The sequence below is a fragment of the Lithobates pipiens genome, unplaced genomic scaffold (assembly GCF_037356315.1).
Source record: "Lithobates pipiens isolate NorthernLeopardFrog02 unplaced genomic scaffold, aLitPip1_a1.2 Scaffold_8, whole genome shotgun sequence".
Taxonomy (NCBI): Eukaryota; Metazoa; Chordata; class Amphibia; order Anura; family Ranidae; genus Lithobates; species Lithobates pipiens.
In genome coordinates this window covers 565622453-565647010 of record NW_027507903.1, presented here as the reverse complement: position 1 = coordinate 565647010, position 24558 = coordinate 565622453, and the positions used below count along the sequence as shown (strand labels likewise).

At 46.1% G+C, this 24558-nt stretch overlaps 1 protein-coding gene across 1 annotated transcript in view; it reads right to left on the bottom strand.

Moving 5' to 3' along the window:
- Positions 1–13380: 13380 nt before the first annotated feature.
- The window catches only part of NXNL1 (nucleoredoxin like 1), a 48968-nt gene continuing 37790 nt past the window's right edge, over positions 13381–24558 (bottom strand). The window contains exons 2-3 of the mRNA XM_077470115.1: positions 19424–20035; positions 13381–15933 (exon numbers count right to left, since the gene is read on the bottom strand). Coding sequence (XP_077326241.1) covers positions 15597–15933; positions 19424–19752 — 666 coding nt within the window. The 5' untranslated portion in view covers positions 19753–20035 and the 3' untranslated portion in view covers positions 13381–15596. The remainder of the gene's footprint in view (positions 15934–19423; positions 20036–24558) is intronic.

The following is a 24558-nucleotide window of genomic DNA, read 5'->3' as shown; positions in this document are numbered from 1 at the left end:
CTTCAGTGTTGTCACATGAAAAGATAGAATAAAATATTTACAAAAATGTGAGGGGTGTACCCGCTTTTGTGAGATACTGTATACCTGTCCAGGGATCCAGCGCCGTCCTCACCCTGGCTAGTTCTTCACTAGCCTTTGGGTTCCCGTTACCGGCATCCTAACTGTGGGCAACCGGTTATCCAGCTTTTGGATTCACAGCCGGATGGCTACTTTCTTTTGGTGGTTTTGATCACCTCTGCGTTTTTTATTTTTTGCGTTATAAACAAAAATGGGATTTTTGTACTCACCGTAAAATCCTTTTCTCTTAAGTTCATTGACAGACAAAGCTCCTTTAATTCTTGACCTTAGGGTTAGCACGCCACCTTCAGGAGAGAACTAGGCATAACATGTAACACATGTAAAAACAGCAAGACTGCACAGCACCACAAAAGGGGCGGTCCCTCTGGCTATAACCCCTCACTCTGCTTCCTGCAGCTCAGTTCGTCAAAAAGCAGTACAAACGTAAATAGGAGGGATGGGTGCTGTGTCCATCAATGAACTTCAGAGAAAAGGATTTTACGGTGAGAACAAAAATCCCATTTTCTCTTTCATTCATTGACGGACACAGCTCCTCTAATTCTTGACCTTAGGGATGTCCCCAAGCAGTGTCAAAAACGAGGGGTGGAAACAGCAAAACATAACTTTGCCCACAACAAAAGGAACACCTTAACAGGGGAGTCGCCATCTTAAATGGCCGCCATAAAAACCAGCGGCCAACTTGTGCATCAAAAGATGCGTTTACAACACACTTATAACTTAAAGATGGTGTAATTGCAACCTTACACAGCCGCCTGCAAAACCTTGCCAAAGCAAGCATCCGAAGATGTGCTTATGTCAACTTTGTAGAATTTTGTGAAAGTGTGAATGGACGTCCAAGTCGCCGCCTTACACATGTGGGAGACAGGCGCTTGATGTTGGAAAGCCCAGGAGGTCCCAATTGCTCTGGTGGAATGAGCCATTACAGGAACCACGATCTGTCTGATCCACTGAGAAATGGTAGACAACGAGACCGCAGACCTTTTTTTGGTCCAGCCACCAAGACAAACAGAGAGTCTGACTTCCGGAAGGGAGCCGTAGCAGACAGATACACCCGTTTAGCCCAGACCATGTCCAGGGAATGTAAGGCAACCTCTTTTGGGTGTGTCGGCTTAGGACATAAGGACGGTAACACGATGTCCTCATTTAGATGGAATGCCGAAACCACCTTTGGAAAGAAAGAGGGCTGCGGACGTAGCACCGCCTTATCCTTGTGGATGACCAGGTAGGGAGACTTGCATGACAAGGCCGCCAACTCAGAAACTCTCCTGGCAGATGTAATAGCCACTAGAAAGACTACTTTCTGAGAAAGAGTTAACAAGGGAATCTCCCTAATGTGCTCAAAAGGCGGTTTCTGAAGTGTCGATAGCACCAGATTTAGATCCCACGGAGGTAGCAGTGGTCGAACCGGAGGGATTACGTGTCGAACCCCTTGCAGAAAGCTACTCACCAATGAGTGAGTCGCCAAGGGGTGTTGGAAAAAGACAGCCAAGGCTGATATCTTTCCCTTGATGGTGCTTAAGGCATGTTTCTGATCCACTTCTCGCTGCAAAAACAGGAGGATCCTGGAAACTGAATAAGTGCGCAGACACTACCCCATCTCCTCACACATGGAGATGTAAGCCTTCCATGTATGATGGTAAATCTTCAGAGAAGAAGACTTCTGTGCCCTCAGCATAGTGGAAATTACAGAGTCTGAAAAACCTCGGTCCTTTAACACCTGGTTTTCAAAAGCCATACCGTTAAAACCAGCGACAGTAAAGCAGGATGAAGTATCGAACCTTGCAATAGAAGGTCCTCTCGCAGTGGTAGCCACCACAGAACATCTGCCACCAGTCGTACTAGGTCGGCGTTAAGTAACGCCATTTACTTTAACTCCGTTAGTAACATCAATGCTCATCACAGACATACTTAAGGCCATGTACCAACTGGTCTGCCAGCAGTACGCAGACCAGGGGAGACTGTTGCTTCTCCAATTCACAGTGCAGCAACTTTGCCCATTCAGTAAGCGTCTGCAACACCAAGGCCTTGGCCAGCACAAGTTGTAACGCTGACCCCACTACACTAAACATGGACCGGGCCACTGTTTCGACCCTCCTGTCAGCAGGGTCCTTGAAGGCAGGAGTCCCTTCAACCGGAATTTTGGTTACTTTTTTTAACCTGGATACCGGGGGGTCAACGACCGGTGGAGACATCCATTTTTTCAGGAGGCTCTCCTCAAAGGGGTAACGCACTGCCATTCTTCTTGGGACTGAAAAGGCCCACTGCGGACTACCCCATTCCTTGTAAATTAACTTATCAAAATAAGTTAAATACGGAAACACCTTAGGAAAAAGGCCCAAAAGGGACCACCACCTCAGCAGAGGTTCCTGCTGAATCCTGTATTTTCAGGGTATCCCGCAACACAGTGATAAGTGCTCCTACTAGCGCTTTTTCCTGCGCTAACCCGGACACAGAGTCATTCTCACTGGCCGAACGGTCCTGGTCCTCATCCGTTGACACTTCAGAACAGGGACCTCCAGTCACCGCGGGACCCAAGTCTGAATCAGAGCTCTCCCCAGAAGACGGGGGGCAGGGGGTGTTTTTTTTTACCTCCCTTGCGCAGAGATACCGCTTCTACCTTGGCAACAAAAGTCTCCAGGACCACCGACAAAGCGTTCATAGGCACCTCATTTTTTGCAGGTGAGCCGGTTGCAATAGCAGGGATGTCTGGGGAAGAAGCAGCAGCTTCTGACGCCATGCTGACCCTCACTCACCTGTCACAACTTAGGGACTTAAGGCAAGGTACACAAATCCCACCCTCCTAGCTGCTTGCAGACTGAGGGCCCCCCCCCCCCCGCAGGACTCACCACCCTGACCAAGTGCTGTGCTGCGCTGTGCTGCCGCTGGCCGCTCTGCCCTGTTTCAGTCACAAAGTGCTCAGAGTGAAAACCGCGCTGTTCCGAGGTACACAGACCCAGCACTAGAGGTAAAAACACGCTGAGGCTACAAGAAAATGGTCGCCGGCCGGCCTTGTGCAAAAATCACCAATAAAATGGTGGCAGAACCTTCTAGAAAATTTACTCAGGCACCTCACATCGCACCCAACACCCAGCGCAGCCCTGCCAAAGCTCGGATCCCCCCCGAGGACCCCCGGCCTAGGTACATACACCGCACCTCATGCCCAGTCACACAGCGGCCCCAGCAGGGGGAGGAGGGAATAAGGGATAGGGAGAGAGGAAAGGGAGAGTGAGAGACCCCCTAGTCGACCTCTCAGAGAATTCCCAGCTGCTCAATCCTGCCAAGGCAGGGAGAGCCGTACTTACGATTCCTGCTGAGATTGCTAGACGCATCCCACCACAGACTCATCACCCGAGCAGTACAGGGTGGCTGCTGGCCATGGCACACTGTGACACGGACAGCAGTAGCCTGGTCATATGTGTGCCCCCAGAGCATATAGCTCACCGGCCGCCCCTGGAGCAGAAGGGGCATGTCGTGGCCGATCCAGTGTGTAGCTAGGGTCTGCTCATGCTCAATGGCCAGGCTGAGGAGACTACAAGGATCTATATTATCCAGCCTTTCACCCAGCCTGGCTGTTGATAGTAGATCACAGGATCAAATTTTTTTTAGAAAAAAATCCCAGGACCAATGGTGCTGTGCAGTCTTGCTGTTTTTACATGTGTTACATGTTCTGCCCAGGCATGTACTGGTCATTGGGACTACCGTGAGTTTCCCGGTGGGCCGATGGCTCAGTGGGCCACTCTGATGTAAGGGGGCTGCTGATGGGACACTCTGATGTAAGGGGGCTGCTGATGGGACACTCTTATGTAAGGGGGCTGGTAATGGGACACTCTGTTGTAAGGGAGTGCTGATGGGACACTCAAAATGTAAGTGGGCCAGTCTGGATGAAGTCCAGGGCCAAATTTCTGTCCCAGTCCAGCCCTGGTTCTGCCTAGTCCTCTCCTGAAGATGGCGTGATAACCCTAAGATCAATAATTAAAGGAGCTGTGTCCATCAATGAACGAAAGAGAAAAAAAGACAGACAATTAAAAAAAAAAAGCTGATGGGCACTGATAGACAGCACTGATAGGCGGCACTGATAGGCAGCACTGATGGGCACAGATAGGTGGCACTGGATAGACAGCACTGATGAGGAGCTACTGACAGGCATGACTGAGTGACATCTGAAGAGCACTGACAGGCATTACAGATGGGGCACTGATTTGCACTTTTATGGGCACTGATTGGCACTGTTGTGGGCACTGATTGCCATTTTTATGGGCACTGGCAGGTGCTTATTATGGGGCATAGGCTGGTAGTTGATGGGCGCAGGCTGGCAAGTGATGGGCACACCTGATGGGAGCTGCAGTGATAATCAATGGGCTGATTATCAGTGCAGACACCCCTCTGACAGGGAGAGCAGCCGATCGACTCTCCCTGTCAGCGTGAACCGAGGAAAGCGGCTTACCGGCACTTCCTGGTTCACGCGATGATCAGCTGTGAGTGCGGTGCATACTAGCACATTATGCCTTTACTTTGCAGAGTTTACTTCCTCTTTAAAGTAGAACTACACTGCATCTGAGCACTACAAACCAAAAAGGCAATTTAATTTATCTGTAATATTTAAAGTATACTCACCCATCTCATACTTGCCAACAGTTCCGGAACAATCAATGTTTTAGGAAAAAACGGCCGGCGGGCTACAAAAAGATGGCCGCCGCTGCCATCGCGAGGATTATTTCCCCTTGTGTTGTGTTCAGTGGAGAGGGGAGGGGCAGCCAATCAGCTTCTCCCCTCTCTACTGAACACACACACGAGAAAGCTGGGAACTGCCGGGAACTGTAGCTGCCGCGCTGCTGGAGGACACAGTTCGCTGTGTAAGGAGGGCTCTGCTGCTGCTGCCAGGGACACTGAAGTAAGGAGAGCACTTTTGCTTGGTGACACAGATTGCTTTGTAAGGAGGGCTCCGCTGCTGCCAGCTGCTGGGGACACTGAAGTAAGGAGGGCTGTGTTGCTGGGGGACACAGATCTGTAAGGAGGGCTCCGCTGCTGGGGCACACCAGAAGTAAAGGAGGGCTCCACTGCTGGAGGACACAAGATGTAAAGGAAGGCTCCGCTGCTGGGGGACACCAAATGTAAAGGAAGGCTCTGCTGCTGGGGGGCACCAGATGTAAAGGAGGGCTCCTCTTCAGGTATATTCTCCCTGGAAGTAGGGGAGGAGCCTCAGAACTGGAGCACAGGTGGTGACACCCACTGCTTCTCCCAGCCTCCAGATCAAAACAGACAGGCCTAGTTTAGAGTGAAGGCCTGCCTAAATTTGCCTGTGCTGACAGTTCCTAGTGTAGCGCCCACCCCATTTAGGTGGGTGCTAAATAGGTTTTCTGTAAATAGTGATAGATAGATTTGACCAGGGCCTTGCACTTTTCTAGGCCTGGTTGTTTATTTGGGAGAGGGGAGTGCTAGAATAGAGGGGGGGTGTGGCCATCTACACTCTGGCTCAAGGAAGTCCACTCAGCCTTTCAGTGAACTGTTCTGGAAGGGGGGAGGGATTTGGGACTGGAGTGGCAGGCAGCTTATGTGGAGAGCTCTGGACCAATCATTAATTTGTATTGGCAGGGGCAGGACTTGCATATAAGCTGGGGGTCACATGCTTCCGAAGGAGGAGGAGGAGAAGGAGAGAACCCAAGATGTAGAGTGCAGCAGGAGCAGGCTTGAAGGCCTGGGGCTTCAGAGACCCCAGCGCTGGATAATTTGAACGGTCATTGCAATGTAGTCCAGAGGAGAAACCGGCTGTCCCAGCCGGGGATGCGCCGGACCATGCGGAGGAGAAAGTAGGTGTAAAGCAGACGGAGGAAACTGGGATCGACCTTCTGTGGGAAAAATGGACTGTCGATGGGAGGTGAGCAAAGGGAGTGCAACCCAGTGGTTCTTAATTATCCGTAAACTTGCTATGTGTCCAAAGACGTAGTGAGAGACACTTTCCAGAACTGACATTGGGCGGATTTGCAAGAGTCAAGGAATTAGGCGGTTAGGCCTTGGGACTTTGGAATCTACAACCCACAGTATTATTCAGAGTAATGCTGGTCAGTTCACAAAAGGGAAGTACGCAGGATCAGAGTCGGGAACCAGGAGTAATAGAGGCAACTCATATCCTTTATTCAGATGTAACGTTCACTTAAAGAGGAAGTAAACCCTGATGAGTTTACTTCCTCTTTCATTCACTGCAAAGGCAAAGCATAATGGACTACTATGCATCGCATAGTAGCCCATTATGTGTCACTTACCTGACACAGGAGCCAGCGAAGTCGCCACTGTCCCCTGTAGTCCACCGCATCCATCTTGTTGGTGGTGTCTCGCAGCTCCGCCACTGTCACTCCCGTGCATGCGTCACTCCCGTGCATGCGCACGAGAGCCGACACGCACGGCAGCTCCGTCGCTGAGAATGCCGCGCTCAGTGCGACTGCGCGCTGCTGTCTACGGCGCATGCGCCATAGACAGCGGTGCCTGTTTTCGGGCAAATATCTCCTAAACCATATAGGTTTAGGAGATATTTCTTGGACCTACAGGTAAGCCTTAATCTAGGCTTACCTGTAGGTCAAAGTGGTTTGTAAAGCCCCGTACACACTATCAGATTGTCTGCTGAGTTTTTCCTTCAGATTTACCAAAACCATATAATATGAGGTCAAACCTTAGGAGTTTCAATGTGTATGCAATCAGGCAGGCCCTTCTACTACATGGTTTGGGTAAATCTGAAGGAAAAACTCAGCAGACAATCTGATAGTGTGAACAAGGCTTAAGGGTTTACATCCACTTTAAGCTCAAGAAATAAAGCCTTATAAAAGATAAAGACTGTCTGCTGTTTGTGGATCTTTGCATGGGAAGGAAGAATGGAACATGTTAACAGAAAGGTAATGAACAACTTTGCAGCTCCCAAGGGAGTAGTGTGCTACATGGAGGTCCCACCGAGATTATCTTTACCGTTACCCATAGCAACACAGAGACAGTTAGAGGGTGCTACACTACGGTTGCACCGATATGGATACTGAGTATTTTTATGAGTACTACTACTTGTACTTGTGAAAATGCTCACACTCTGATCTGCGAACCGATCTGGGGGTGTCTTTACATTGACACCTGCAGCGGTTACCAGATGTCAGTGTGAACCATTGTGTGATGCAGGTGCGATGCGGGAATCCGCACAGGAATCGTAGGGTTTAAGGCATCGCACCGGTGTGAACTGAGACCGCACTTATGCGATCCCAGACTTTGCATGCAATTCACACTGCATTTGCTATGCACATCACATGTGATGTCTGTGCGATGAAAATTCAGCCATACAATTTGAAATTGCATCGTATTCCCAACAAAATGGTGCAGGACCCTTTTTTTTTTGGTCCACACTGGAATCGGATCGCATGGGTGTTCAGACCCATGCAATTGATTCCACAGTTCATTAAAGCGATTGTGAGGGTTCATTTTTTATTTTTTTAAATAACAAATATATCATACATTACATTATCTCCACTGTGCAGCTGGCTTTACACAGAGTGGCCCCAAACACCATCTTCCGAGGTCCCTGGTGGCTCTCACGGCTCCTCCCCACATCACATAACCCCTAGAAGAAGCGCTATCCCAAGGGGGTTACCTTGTGGGCACTCTCCCGTGTCCCGAGCGCCCCGGTGCCCACGTCATTGGATTTGGTTGACAGCAGCGGGAGCCAATGGCTGCGCTGCTATGAATCTATCCAATCAAGAGCTAAAAACCCCGGGCAGAGAGACAGCGCATCCCTGCCGGGTCAAGTTCCAGGGCTCAGGTAATTAAAACGGTGGAGGGGCTGGGGGGCCGGTCACTGCCAGGTGCTTTTACACCTGAATGCATAGGATGCATTAAGGTGAAAAAACATGAGGGTTTACAATCTCTTTAACTTTACATTAACACCTGCAGCGGTTTTCAGATGTCAGGGTGAACCTCCTGCAATTCAGATGCAATGCGAGGACCCGTGCAGCAATCGCAGGGGTTTCCGCAATCGCACCAGTGTGAACCCAGCCTAAGCCCCTGTACACACGGATTTTGTGGTCGGAATGTCCGACCGTGTGTACAAGGGCTTAGCCCTTGTACACCCGGTCGGACATTCCGACCACAAAATCCATCGGATCTTTTCCGACGGATTTTGTCTGAAACTGGTATTGCATACACACAGTCGGACAGAGTTGTCGAAAAATCCGATCGCTTGGAACGTGATGACGTTCTTCGTTACAACGGGACTATGTTCAGGCTAGTAGCCAATAGCTTTGGTCTTGCAATTTGATCTGAGTATGCGTGGCACTTTGTCCGATCGTTTGTAGAGAATTTCGATCGGACAAAGTGCTACGTATGCTCAGATCAAATTACGAGACCAAGTCTGATCGGATCATGTTGTCGGAAAAATTTTATATCCAGCTCTCAAACTTTGTTGGTCGGACATTCCAACGGAAAAAGTCAGATGGAGCCCACACACAGTCGGATTATCCGACAACACGGCCCGATCGGACATTTTCCATCGGAATGTCCGAGTACAAGGGTTTTTTTTTTTTGTATTCAAGTGACACTTGTAACATTCTTCCCTTAAATTGATACCAGTACAACACAACTATAGAAGACAGTAGAGCCCAGCTTCCCCGGACACTGTCCATGGTACTGAGTGGGATTATGGGAAATATGGACACAGTAGTCCATAGCCTGGCAATGAGCACTGATGCCGAGAGCCATGTGTTAGCTATATTTTGAGCAGGCTAAGCCTATGATGGAGACACAGTGAGCTCTACATCACAGATTGTGTGGTAGGAAGTGTTTCCTCACCAGCTGTGACACAATCTGCACACAGGAAACACTGAACACTGCGTCTCTCTGTCACTTCTCAGCCAAGGGAGGGGTGCGGGCTGGTTATAATAGGATCACTTACAGCCATTTATAAAGTATTGTCATCATTTACACACCGACCGCAGCCATACTGCAATCGGTCCTATTTATTCCTTTCAGGCTGTAAGCTGAACTCCAGAAAACAAATATACTGTACAGCTGAAACTAATAGATTTATACAGTATCTCACAAAAGTGAGTACACCCCTCACATTTTTGTAAATATTTTATTCTATCTTTTCATGTGACAACACTGAAGAAATGACACTTTGCTACAATGTAAAGTAGTGAGTGTACAGCTTGTATAGCAGTGTCAATTTGCCGTCCCCTCAAAATAACTCAACACACAGCCATTAATGTCTAAATCGCTGGCAAAAAAAGTGAGTACACCCCTAAGTGAAAATGTCCAAATTGGGCCCAAAGTGTCAATTTTTTGTGTGGCCACCATTATTTTACACACTGCCTTAACCCTCTTGGGCATGGAGTTCACCAGAGCTTCATAGGCTGCCACTGGAGTCCTCTTCCACTCCTCCATGACGACATCACGGAGCTGGTGGATGTTAGAGACCTTGCTCTCCTCCACCTTCTATTTGAGAATGCTACAGATGTTCAATAGGGTTTAGGTCTGAAGACATACTTGGCCAGTCCATCACCTTTACCCTTAGCTTCTTTAGCAAGGCAGTGGTTGTCTTGGAGGTGTGTTTGGAGTCATTATCATGCTGGAATACTTCCCTACAGCTCAGTCCCTGAAGGAAGGTGATCATGCTTTGCTTCAGTATGTCACAGTAAATGTTGGCATTCATGGTTCCTTCAATGAAGTGTAGCTCGCAGGTGCCGGCAGCACTCATGCAGCCCCAGACCATGACACTCCCACAACCTTGCTTGACTGTAGGCAAGACACACTTGTCTTTGTACTCCTCACCTGGTTGCCGCCACACATGCTAGACACCATCTGACCCAGATAAGTTTATCTTGGTCTAATCAGACCACAGGACATGGTTCCAGTAATCCATGTCCTTAGTCTGCTTGTCTTCAGCAAACTGTTTGAGCTTTCTTGTGCATCATTTTTAGAAGAGGCTTCCTTCTGGAATGACAGTCATGCAGACCAAGTTGATGCCGTGTATGGCGTATGGTCTGAGCACTGACAGGCTAATCCCCCCCCCCCCCCCATCCCAATGACCTGGGGAGCTACAGATCATTGAGGGAACCATGAATGCCAACATTTACTGTGACATACTGAAGCACAGCATGATCCCCTCCCTTCAGAGACTGGGCCGCAGGGCAGTATTCCAACATGATAACAACCCCAAACACACCTCCAAGACGACCACTGCCTTGCTAAAGAAGCTGAGGGTAAAGGTGATGGACTGGCCAAGCATGTCTCCAGACCTAAACCCAATTGAGCATCTGTGGGGCATCCTCAAATGGAAAGAGGAGGAGCGCAAAGTCTCCAACATCCACCAGCTCCATGATGTCATCATAGAGGGGTGGAAGAGGACTCCAGTGGCAAACTGTGAAGCTCTGGTGATCTCCATGCCCAAAAGGGTTAAGACAGTGCTGGAAAATAATGGTGGGCACACAAAATATTGACACTTTGGGACCAATTTGGACATTTTCACTTAGGGGTGTACTCACTTTTGTTACCAGCGGTTTAGACATTAATGGCTGCGTGTTGAGTTATTTTGAGGGGCAGCAAATTTACACTGTTATACAAGCTGTACACTCACTACTTTACATTGTAGCAAAGTGTAATTTCTTCCGTGTTGTCACATGAAAAGATATAATAAAATATTTACAAAAATGTGAGGGGTGTACTCACTTTTGTGAGATATTGTATATACTGTGATTCAGTACTTGCCAAATATGCTGCAGAAATCTCCCTCCATCAAGTCTTGCTGCATCCATTCTCACTGTGGGCAGCTGAAGCTGCTGCCTGTTCACTTCCTGGATTTACACAGACACACAGAGGCACACCGCCCGCTCTGCAGCATTCATTGTCCCTCTTATGACCCCATCCCTCTCCCTTCCTGGCAAACTCTCATGAGAGTGAGAGAGAGAGCTGTGCAGGGTGTCAAAAGCATAGGCCAATGACCAGACACGAAATTTCGAAGTGGGCTGTATAAGGTATTTACTGGCAGAAAAAAAAATGTTTTACTATCCAAAGTTAAAACAACAAGAGCAGAAGATTTAATGGATAGAAAGTTGAAAAAAAATGACTGACGGTCCGCTTTAACGTAGGTACCTGCCAACACAGGTCTATTGCCGTTTGGTAAAAAAGCAGGTATCACTGATAAAGACACCTGGCAAATGCCTTTTTCGAAAACGCTTGGAGAATAAAACCCAGACAGATTCACCGATCACTATTTGTGAAGCAAATTTGAAATTTGTGGAATACAGTGTTTGTTTGTTTTTCCAATAAGCTAATGAATTCTGAGCCAGGTGGCACCCTGCACATCCATTTCCTCTACTCTCCTCTAGGGTGACATCTAGTGGTCAAATAACATACTGTAGAACAGAACACTTGTTGGGCCTTATGACCAAACTTGCACCAAAATTGTGAAGAGAAACATGAAATGCAGTACACATAACTATGAACTATGAACATTTTATATTATATATTTAGAATCATTATTTTATGTATTTCCGCATTCATAGTTCACTGGTTTGGTTGAAATCTGAATAATTAATACATGTCTGTTGTTTTTTTGTTTTTGTTTTTAGTAATGCGCTTATTGTGCTGAATTTATTAAAGTGGCTAGTGCTCTTTTTGAGAAAACTAGTATTGATGGGATATACTTAGCTGTGCACAAAGCTGTGTGAAGTTCAGCCTTATTAACAGAAGAAAATGATCAAAGTAAAGTTGATGCAGTAACTAATATTTAGTTAAAAAATATAGTTAATAAAGCAGTATTAAACTCCAAATCAAAAATTTAATATATTGCGGCTTACCAATCATTAGATGTGGTGGCTGCATTTGTTTTCTTTTTTTTTTTGCTTTTTCCCCTCTGTTGTCACCTGATGATCTGGCCAGTAACACACCTCCTGTATTAGAGTGCCCCCACTCTGGATGAAGAAGCACAGGGGCACCTTTGTACAGCAGCATATTCAGTGCGGAGGGAGCGGAGTGTTAGGTGTACTAGCAGATTTAAGTCGAGTATAACTGCTGACGTTTATTTTATTTTTTTTAGGGGGGGGGGGGGGGGGTCTGGAGAACCTTTTTAAGCAGTTACAGCAAAGATTTTTCTTTTGGAATAAATGATTTACATAAATAAAGCTGATCATTGTAAACACCCATCACCCATGTAGTTGGTAAATGGTTTGTCTCATCCCCCTAGCTGCCACTTTTGCTGGACAGCTTGGTTTGTAAGTAGGAAAACAAAAGACTTTCTGGCTGGATCACTGGGTGGAATATAAAAGAAAAAAGACGCCCCCCCCCCCCCTCAAAAAACAAAAAACAAATGCAGCCACCACATCTAAGAATTGGTGAGATGCGAAATAGTACATTTTTGGGTTCAATTCCACTTTAAGTCTACAAATAACTATGAAGTGCAGGAGCTGCCTTAGATACAAATCCTATGGATGATTTAGATAGGTGACATAAATTGTACAGTTTAACATGCATAGCTCCCAACTGCCCCTGATTTCGAGGGATTTTTGCTGATTTGGAGTAATATCCCTCTGTCCCTCATTCCTCCTCATTTGTCCCTCATTTTGGTCTGATCTATATAGATGCATATAAAATGCACTTTTTATCTATCAAAAAGTGTTTTCCAGCGCTAAACCTTTCATCTGATTTCTAAATTTCTGCATTTGTAAATTCCAAAAGCCAATATAATGGAATAGTAGTGGTATAAAAAAAAGCACTTGTGTTTAACCAATCTTGTTTTTGTACAATTCTCCTTGCAGGGGGTGTGTCCTATGCCTGCATACTTTTGCTGATAGGTGTCCCTCATTCCCATCTCAAAAAGTTGGGAGGTATGAACATGTACCACGTGAATCATCAGTGTAAATAAAATATGCATTGCACTCTCAAGCTCACCTTTTCACAATGCCTTGTTTATGTGATGTAAAGCTTTGCACGTTCTATGTCTGACAAAATCTGATTAAGAGGAATTCTGCTGCATAAATATTGCCTACAACAGAGTGGACTGGTCGTTTGATGGTCTCTAGGTCGACACCTAATGGTCAAATAGCATAGTACAGAATACTGCTAGGCAAACCAAACTCACAGAATCTGTAAAGTGCAGCAGCTCACAGCAGCAAATCAGAATTTCAGTAAACTGAAATTTGGTTAGTTGCTATGGGTTTCCACACTTCACTTATTGACGCTTTATGTTTTGCTCTGCTTTAATAAATGTAGTGCTACCACCGTAGAAGCCCCTGTAGTTCAACAGGTTATTTTCCAAATTAGTCTGCTCACACAGGTTCATTGATAGGAAATATCTTTTTTAAGTTTATTTGCTTGTAGAACTTGTAACAGGAGAGGATGAAGGGACGTGGGATACTCCATAACACCTGAACACAATTCACAGAGCACATTCTCATCTCCAGCAAAATAGAACAGTTTGTCTCTCACAGCTAGATGCTACTATAAGGTAGTCTGTCAGACTGAAACAGCCTGTAGTCTCACGGCTGAGGACCACAATGTAATTGGCTGTACAAGTAGAAAAAGACGGAACAGTATATATATTCATGGCTGGGGACCATTAACTGAGGTGCAGCACAGAAAGGAGGCTCTACTTACAGAATCCTGGAACATAATCAATCTATAGGTGCAGACCTTTGTAGAGTAGTCCAGCATTCAGTCCAAAGCACCCCCCCCCCCCTTTAAGCTCATCGACCCATTCCCTCACAGGGGAAAGGACCTTCTCTCCAAGGCTCCAGACTATTTAACAGCCGCCCAGCCACCATCTGGGCACTCCTCCCCAGGGATTGGCTTATCCCTGCTCAGTATTCGGGCTGATCATTTGAATCTTCTGGGGGCACAGGGAAGCAATCAAACTCCCAGCGTGTGAAGCCCTGAATGGTCCAGCCCAATCAATTTCTGCTCCCCTGATTACAGAAGGAACTAAAGACTAATTTTACCTTGCAGCCTAACTAGGAGGGTGCTACAGCAATATAATAGCAATTATGAGCCACAGATCAGTGTCCTGTACAAAATAAATGTTTGAGCTACAATGGCATAAATTATATATGTTGCAGGTTTTCCAAGATTTTCCTGACTGGTGGAAGCTTTGTCAGTTGAACAGGAAGTGATTGGATATACCCAGTAGTTCCAGATAGCAGTGGTTCTATGCTTTCCCCATTCTATTAAATGCCATAAAACCTTTTTTTTTTTAATTACTGTTAAAAACCAGCAACCAGAGCAGACTTTTTTTCCCTAATGGAATACACTAGAGCACATTAATCTATTTCTGAAGGAGCATTCTGTCTCTATTCTCTAGACCAGAGACCAGGTTGTGGTCTCCCTCCTTCCTAAATTCCAGATCCCTTAGGCTCTCAGTTCCCATAGTGCCACCCAACCCCCCCATAGTGACTTGCAGAGGCCCTTAACCTCTCAGAGTGCCCTCTGCCACCCCAAGAACCCTCAGTCCCAACGGTGCCTGCCAACCTCCCACAATGCCCCTTGGCTCCTTGTAGTACCCCCTAGGTTTTTACAGAACCTCCACTCTCCCACAGCGTCCCCAAACATGTCTTGCAGTGCCCCCAGTCCTCTATAGTATCCTCTAGCCTTTCCGCATTGTCCCTCTAAAACGCCCAGCCTCTTTGACAGACCCCCAGCCCCCTCCAGAGACCCGATTCCGCAAAGTTGCCCACAGCTCCCTCCAGACACCACATTCCCTACAGGGCCACCAGATGCAGAGTCACCTTCCCTCCTCCAGAAACTTCACTTCCCCACAGAGAAACCCAGCCCCATCCAGAACCTTTCAGAATTTTAATACATATTTTGTATTCCCATATTTTTTATTGTGTGAATATAAACTTTGGTTTAAAAGGTTTTGGAAGACCTCAATAAGGGTGGAAACCACTGCTCTAGATTAAACCTGTCTTAATCCTTACCAGGTTTTCACAAAGGGGGACTTTTTGAACCTCTGAATACATTGGCTCTTTTTACCGTTTGCATAATTTTTGGTTGAATATGTTTTTATCATTATACTTATTAACATTTTGTAAAAAAAAAAAAAGACAAAAATAAGAAACTGTATGCATATTTTTTTTAAATAAAATGAATTCTGGACTTTATAGACCTCACTTTCCTCTGCATACTTCTGAAGGTGCATTTGAGATACAAGCTTTTCTATGGCTCCTGGCCTCAAAGGGCTGCCTAAAGGGAATGTTCATCTTCCTGTCCTGGGACCGAACTTCTCTTCTCATTTCTTGTCCAGCTTTCACAGGCTGTTACAGAGACCGGAAGTGAGGTGAAGTCTCCCGGCGGGGTCATGGACAATGAAAACTTGACACAAGTTTATCCAAATCTAAAATAAAGGTTTGGAGCTACAAAGTTATCTGGAAAAAAAAACTAAAATGAATTATAATATTATTGAAAATGATAAATATAACATTTTTTAAGTTGTGTGTTGTGTTCAGATTTAGGATTTTGTTGATCCAGTAGAAGTCATTATATGTAAAAAAGTAAAGCTCTGTTCAGAAGAAGTCTCCTCCTCCACCACCACCACCACCGTCATCATCATCGTCCCCTCCAGCCCTCGCCCTCTTCTTCTTCTTCTTCTTCTCAGGGCTCTCCAGTTTGTACTTTATCCTGCGGATCGGGTCGCTGATACTCTTTGAGGCAGTTGAATCACAGAATTCTGCTGGTAAGACGTTCCTGTCAATCATCTCAGACACTTCCTGCCAGTTCTGGAAGCATGGAGGACCCAGGCGTACAACTTCATCCACTGCATTAGGGGAGATTACCTGTCCAGACGGTTTGAGGACTACAAGGACCGGTACTTCTGACACTGAGAACTGGACTTCAAGGTCCCTAAAAAATAATACAGGGAGGTTACAGAACAGTGGTTTAAAATTTCCTAAACTATGTTATAGCATTAAAGTGGACCCACCATCTGATATGTTTTTTCATGCTTGATAAGTAATGTGAATACATAATTTTACAGTTACCTATTACTTGTCAAAAAGATCACAGTACTGTGGCTGGCAATACCTGCATCCTCCTTTCTTTCAAGAAGGATGGAATTATCTTTGTTCAGGCATTATTCAGGGTCGCAATGTTATACTTAGACTGAGATACTGGCCCAAGGATGACACGGGTCATAGTGCTTGTGCAGTTCTTGGCTCTGTTCACAAATGTTGGACACAGATCAGCTCTTGCCGCAGCCTCCCACTTTGTGACTTTGTGGCTACAAAGTATGACCTGTTTCAGATGGGCTCCAGCTTGTATAAGAACAGTGTGAACAGTTAAGCCCCATACACACTATCAGATTTTCTGCTGATTTTTGTCTTCAGATTCACCAAAAACATGTAGTACAAGGGCCTGCCTGATTACATACAAATTTAAACTCCTATGGTTTGACCTCATATTATATGGTTTTGGTAAATCTTAAGGAAAAAATCTGCAGAAAATCTGATAGTGTTTATGGGGCTTAAGTATTGACAAAGCATTTGCAGAGATTTCAGAGATTTCAACAAGTTGTTAAAGCTTTTAAAGTACCATTCAGCTCCAGTTTGTAAATTACCCCATCCAGGTTGCATCTTTGGCGGCTCCACCCCCCCCATGGTCTCATCCAAAGTCCCCCGGCAGTCGCTTCTCCTCCTGGCCAATCAGGACTTAGCACTCACAGCCAATAAGGTCTTAGGAAGCGTCCAAAGACCCAATTGGCTGGGAATAGAAACAGGAAGACATTAGCAAATATTAATTTGCTAATTTCACACAACTGAGTGGGCTCCAGGCGCAGTGCTCTGGCTCTAATCATATGCTTCAAAGAAAAAAAATACATTGAAATCCATGAGTCTGGCGACCTGCATGTAGATTAGGGGCCGGGCGCATGGATTAGGGGGGGCGGCACCCCTGCTCCCCTAATGGACGGGTCACCACTGCTGAAAAGACAGAATGACAAATCCTTTGGCAAGTAAAACAGCATATATGTATTTCGCTGTTTGCCTGGAGCTGAGCTTTTAAAGAACAAAAGAGAGCAAATGAGAGAAGGTAATTAAGCTTTGCACACAATTAAAGTGCCTAATTTTCCTCCATTGTTTGAATGGCTTTGCTGGTAGAGACACTCTGTAAAATCTAGCCTGGTATAGGAAGAATCTGGCTAAAAGGCAGTCCTCCCCATACATATAAAATATAGTCTAATTAACACATCATAAAATAAAAGATAATTACTCGGTGACACTAAGCAGTCCATATCACATAAATCTCCAGTAAAAAAACACATCCAAAGAGCTCTAATCCATAACTAAACCTGGATTACTTGGAAATGGAACAGCAATGATGTACAGTAAGAGCATAATTACTAGGATTGGGAACAATCTGTTTAATATTATATCTCATGGTTGGGCTTAAAGAATTAAAGCCGTTTATCATGATTTCAATAGAAAATTTTCAGTACCTATATTAACTGTTTCAGCCCTGATATCTGTCCGTCTCCTATGAACCTGAATCATTTTTGTATTGGACTATTCCTCTACTGCAACCGGACTCAATAAATAGCCCAGAACGTTCCTCCAACTACATACTAATACCATATTAAACCCAATATGATTATCCTGGGGAATGATTAAAGCCAGGTTGTATCATAATATGACACTCTCAGTTCTTCTACCACTCCTAGATATCCAAACATCAATCACGTATTATGGGCCTACGCCCTTCCTCCGGTTGTCTTAAACATAGACTTTCAAATTTAAACTGATACAATGTGTTCTGGACATCAAACAATTCTGGATTAAAGTAAAGTGAGCTGCAACTTCACACCTAGTGACTAACAGTGAAATGTATGCCGATGGTTCGGTGTTGCCTTGTAACTTTCACACGCAGGCTCTTGGTAAGGGACTTGTGTTAGAAGATCCTAACCAAAGAGAGTGACTACAAAAAAGGCTTTTGTAAGGCCCCTTTCACAGCGAGGTGGTTTTCAGGTGCTACAGCGATACAAATAGCGCCTGTGTAGCACCTGAAAAAAAACGGCCCCTTTCACTCCAGTGTGAAAGCGGAGGCAGGAAGGTGCAAAAAGTCCTGCTAGCCGCATCTTTGGAGCGGTGAAGGAGTGATGTATTCCGCACCACTGCAGCGGCGATTTGCGGTTTTAATGCTTTTCCGGCTGCTAGCAGGGGTTAAAACCGCCCCGCTAGTGGCCACATACCGCCTCTAAAACAACGGTAAAGCGGCACTAAAAATAGCGCCGCTTTACCGCCAACGCCCGCACCGCCCCAGTGTGAAAGGGGCCTAAAAGGCTATATATCAAAAAAGTTTTCAAACATCTTTCATTCTCTAATTTGCCATGAAGCTCTCACATTGGGAGGTTGGCTGGATACTTTAAAGCGGCTGTATAGTCAAAATTGTCACTTTACATTTATTTGTCCATATCAATATTTTAAAGCGATTGCTTGTAGCCTTTTTTATTTTTTTTACCTGTTTAGTTTAGAAATGACAGCTGTATTCATGAGTGGAGACGTGTACCGTGCATGCGCCGGATCCCTATTCATTCCAGCAAGCAGAGCCTCTGCTGGAAAAATTCTTTGTCAGTGTTTATGTTGGGGCTGCGTCATTTCCTCATGTAGACATCAGCCCCGACATCCCGCGATACCTCGTCAAGATCCTAAGAGCATCATGGTTAACATGTGACTTGCCCGTCACAGACAGACGGCGCGAGATACAAAGATGGCTTACAAAGAGGCTTGAATATTTTGATCCTAGTGCAGGATTACGGAGACAAGGATAAACTGTGGGCAGAAATAGAAATAGATTTAGACACGGAAGACCACAGTCGAGATGGCACGGGCTTATATGCTGAAAAACGTTTTACAAGATACATATATAGCGATCAATCGATTTATGAATACCCTGTCTTTAGGAGTATGGTAATTATAACGTTAGTATCGGAGGGTTTTATTTAGAAGCCTTTTCAGGCTTGTTTATAGTCGTTTCTAGGCAGCTGAAATTGAAAGAATTTTTTGGAAAGCAAAAAAATGCGTTCAGGATGTTCAGAGGCAATTGAAACGCCAAATGCCTGTAACAGCTTGTAAACGTATGTAAACAGGGTAACTCAAGTTTAGCCGTGTTTAGGTTACAGGTGTTTTTAATGGCAAGACATTTTTGACTATTTAAAAAAACAAAAAACGCTTCTAAGCGTAAACGCGGCAAAACTGCCATTTTCAAACATTGGTTGCTATCTGTCAAGTTAAATCGTTCAGGAGAGGTTTTAAAACATCCCGTGTACATGAAGCCTAATTCCTACGGGAGCAGTACTATCTCATTATTGTCAGAGTGTAAATCCAGGTGGGTATATTGTTACCTTCTGAACGCTTCATTCTCAAAGGGAACCAGTAGCCAACGTTTTGGCATGTCTTTTATGAAGCTGTCATGTTCCTCCTCATTGCGGTCCCGGGTTATGTAGATTAGGGCTAACTGCGAGGATCGGTGCACATAGAACTCATCAGTCAGTTTGGTGAAAAAGTCCTTCAAGAGTGGAGCAAACTCCTGACACCGGGAAGAACCAGACTCAGCAAAGTACAAGAGGAGAACACGGTTCTCCAACCTTTCCCACAACTCCTTGTCTGTATCCAGCTCGTCCTGATCATGGTTGTTTTTAAGCAAGACTTTGCCAAGAAACAGTTCTGCCATCCTATCTGAAGAAAGCTTTAAAATGGTATTTATTTAAAATAAAGAAAAAAAGGATTTACAGTTGATTAAAGCCTGCAAAAATATGTCCTTTATAAAAATGTGATAACATATGTTCTCATAGGATTTCATATGGAAACCAACTGTTGCCAGTCCTAAAACATCTTTGTTGTAGTTATTTGGGTTTTGTAATTATCTGATGTTACTTCCAAGAGGTTCCAATTCATATTTGGATGATGCAGGCAACATTTGCAGTGGAATCCCCTGGTGCTGAAGAAATAGTATCCTAAAAAAAAAAATACAACTAATCAAATATTTGCATTTAAACAGAGGCATGCAGCTTCCACTAAGGATGCAATGTTGATCATTTGAAATCTTAAAGCAGTTGTAAACCTTATGCCCCGTACACACGCTCGGATTTTCCGACAACAAATGTTGGCTGTGAGCTTGTTGGCGAAAAGTCAGACGGTGTGTATGCTCCATCGAACATTTGTTGTCGGACTTTCCGCCAACAAATGTTGGCTAGCAGGTTCACAAATGTTTGTGGTCAGACTTTCAGATTGTGTGTACATCCGACAAAAGTCCACGCATGCTCGGAATCAAGTACGAGCCAGGGATATAACACGTTCGTAATGGAGATATCATGTATGTATAATGGAGATATCATGTTGGCTGACAGTTGTGTGACTGTGTGTATGCAAGACAAGTTGGAGCCAACATCCTTCAAACAAAAATCCACGGTTTTGTCGTCGGAAAGTCCGATCGTGTGTAAGGGGCATAAGACATGAAAAATGAATAAAACATGTTCCTCTATAGTGTGTACTTGTCTAAATTAGGAGCACTAAGTGTAATTTCTGACGGCTGCTTCGTTCCTCTTCTCTTAGCATGAGTCAATTCTGACAAGTTTTCCTGACATCAAGAGAAAAATGGTGAAAGGGGAGGGACCTCCAGCCAATTGACTGCCTCAGCTCTGTTCCTGTGAACTGTGTCTCGTGTCCTGATTGGATAGATTGACACAGCAGTGCAGCCATTGGCTCCTGCTGCTGTCAATCGAATCCAATTTTTATTTTTTTTGAAAGCCCATGGCATGTGAAACACACTCAAAAAGTTCACCTGGTGCCAAAAAAATGTACACACACATAAAGAGGTGACACAAAAAAGTGCAACGTGTACACAAGCCCTCTAAAATCAGAGGGTCTTGCCCTGAATCCCCCAGGGCGTTAGGCTCCTGACGGGGACAATGGTACTTACACTTGATCTATTTTGCCAAAACCAGACGGACCCTTTTCTCTGGAGGGTCTGCCGAAACAGACCCACCCAAGTACTTGGTGGGGCTCCCCCAAAGGAAGACCCCATGAGAGAGGGTGATAAATCGAATTCAACGATGTGGGCGCCGGAGGGGGGGGTGGGGCCGAGTCCGGCATTCTGGCTGTAAGGAGCGGCACCGCTGGGGACACTGGATGTAAGGAGAGGCTCCGTTGGGGACACTAGATGTAAGGAGAAGCTCCGCTGGGGACACTGGATGTTAAAAGGAGCTCTGCTGGGGTATCTGGATGTAAGGAGGGGCTCCGCTGGGGACACCAGATGTAAGAAGGGGCTCTGCTGGGGACACCAGTTGCAGGAAGGGGCTCCGCTGGGGACACCAGATGTAAGGAGGGGCTCTGTTGTGGACACCAGATGTAAGGAGGGGCTCCGCTGGGGACACCAGATGTAAGGAGGGGCTCCGCTGGGGACACTAGATGTAAGGTGGGGCTCTGCTGGGGACACCTGATGTAAGGAGGGGACCTGCTGGGGACACCTGATGTAAGGAGGGGCTCTGCTGGGGTAATTAGCTTTTAAGAACAGACTGCTGGGGGCACCTGATAGCATCTGGTGGCAGGCGACGTGGCAGGTGACACGCTCTGGGGTCCCACTGATTCAGGATTATGGTGAGTTGAATGATTTTATTCTATATTACAATGTAATAATAGTAATAATGTGCTTCAATCATCCTGACACCACAACAACCATGGTGCTGGGATGATTGAAGCACTAATACCAGGTGTTTGGAGTATCTTTTTTTTTTTTTTAAATCTTTTTTTTTATTGAATTTTCAGTGTCATCCAAAATCGCCCACGCAGGGGCCAAACATTTCCCACACAGGGGTAAACTTCCAAATGCGGCAACAGGCCACAACAAAGCACATTACAAAACATATACCCTGCCTCTGATGCGGCAACCGACCGCAACAGGGCAAATTAACACAAACATAAACTTGCCTATCTATACCCCACTGTGGGGAGAGGATATTGTAGGATAATTCGTGCTAAGTATTAAAATGACTGGATAAAGTGTCATAGGAGCAGGTGGGTCAGCCTATAACCATACTACATCCATACCGAACTATGGGTTATTTACTACATCTGTTGCCGTTGTGTTATCATCCAGCCAGCAGTTCCACACCTTCTCAAATTTCTTTGGGCAACCCCTGTTCAAGTAGGTGGCCCTATAGAGGGGTAAGCTAGCGTTCACCAGGTTTTTCCAGAATTTAATAGAGGGGGGAGACGATTGTTTCCAGGTCATGGTGATGGCCTTGCGTGCATAGTAGAGCAACAGGGATATGAGTGTTTTCCTAGCCCTGAGGATCGACATTTGTTCCACCAGCCCCAGCAGGCAATATTTAGGATCGCAAGGAATATTAACCTCAGTGGTCTTAACTATCACCAGGAGAACCTCTTTCCAAAAGCATACAATCGCTGGGCAAGCCCAGAAAATGTGAATGAAGTCTCCCGGCTGATAGGAGCAGCGCCAGCACTCCGGGGAGTGCGTCGGCGACATCTTGTGCAGTCTGTGGGGCGTGTAGTGGACTCTGTGTACAATTTTGTATTGGACCAATTTGTCCCTGGCTGAAACCAAAGGGGAGAACGGAAAATCCCAAATCTCCCTCCAGTCATCGTCATCCAACTCCGGTATGTCCACCACCCATTTCCTGCGGAGGGAGGACAGCTCGGGGACGGCAGCAACCAGTAGGGACCTGTAAATCTGAGACATGGGTTTCTCCAGGTCTTTTACCCGAAGGATGGACTCAAGCTCAGAGTACTCCAGTACGACCGGTTGTCCCAAAAATTGACAGCGATAAGCATGCGCGACTTGAAGATAACGGAAGTGGGCCCATGTAGGCACATTAAATTTGTCACGCAGGATATGAAAGGGAGCAAGTTCCCCGTTGAGAACGACATGTTCGAGCGTCAGTATCTTACACTTGGCCCAGGCCTGAGGGTCCGGGATGGTATTAAACTGCGGAAGGCCAGGATTCAGCCACAGGGGGGTGTGAGGAGACCAGGAGTTCGGCAGGGACGCCCTCAGTGCCTCTCCCGCCCTCCACGCCCTTAAAGTGGTGCGCATAGAAGGGGTGAGGCAGTGAGGCGTTTTTGGGCCCCTGAAAACCAACCCCCTTAAGGCCTCCAGAGACCCCACTATAGCTGCCTCCAAGACCGTCGCAGCATTGGTCAGGTCCGGCTGCAGCCACCAGTGGACGGTAACAAGCTGGGTAGCTAGGAAATATTTGTGACAGTCGGGAAGAGCTAACCCTCCACTGCCCACAGGCCTGGTGAGCGTGGTGTATTTGAATCTGGGGGACTTGGGTCCCCAGATGAAGGAGAGAAAAAGTTGTTTCAGAGAGTTAAAGAAGGCTTTAGTCAGCCATTGTGGGGAGTTCCTAAATATGTATGTAAGTTTGGGAAGGACCTTCATTTTAAGAAGGTTTATGCGGCCAATAAGAGAGAGGGGGAGATTGCCCCAAGCCTTTAATTTGGGCTTGATTTCTATCAGAACAGGTTCAAGATTGAGCCGGACAAAGTCCTTGGTCTCTCTTGAAATGACAATACCCAAATAGGTAAACCTATCCACCCATTGAAGCGTGGTGGAGGATGGTGAGGTCCTGGCCCCCTCGTCCACCGGAAAGAGCTGAGATTTATGCCAATTCACCCTCAACCCAGTGAAGGCAGAGAAGGCATCCATGATTCCAAGTGCGCCCCGCAGAGAGTCACCGGGATCATTTAAAAAAAGCAGAAGATCATCCGCATAGAGGGCCACTCTCTCCTCCAGCCAGCCCACCCGAAGACCACGGACCTCGACCGAACTCCGAAGAGCCTCAGCAATAGGTTCCATGGCTAGGGCGAACAAGGCCGGGGAGAGAGGGCACCCCTGCCTGGTGCCCCGCTGCAGGGGGAACGAGGGTGACAGGGAACCATTCAGTTTAATGCATGCCGTAGGACCGGTGTAAAGTGTACGTATCCAGGCAATAAACCGCAATGGAAAACCCATTCTTCTAAGGACCTCCCACAGATACACCCATTCCACTGTATCAAATGCTTTCTCCATATCAAGGGTGGCAATAGTCCTAGTACCTTGATTATCATGGGGGGCATGAATGTTAGAAAACAATCTGCGGATATTGATGTCAGTGGACCTACCTGGCATAAAGCCTGTTTGATCGGAGTCAATCAGAGATTTGATTACTGTATTGAGTCTAGTGGCCAAAATCTTAGTCAATATTTTTAAATCACAGTTCAGGAGTGCTATCGGCCTGTAAGAGGCACATTGCTTAGGATCCTTATTAGGTTTCGGAATGAGAACAATATGAGCTTCTCTCATAGAAGCCGGTAGAGAGCCCTGTTGAAGACAGGCTCGATACATCTGAGCCAGCCTGGGGGCAAGCAGCTCCGCGTGGGCTCTGTAATACTCTATAGGTAGTCCATCCGGCCCCGGGGTCTTCCCCGCTGGGAAAGACCTGATGGCTGTCAGGACCTCTTCTGGTGTGATCTCCGA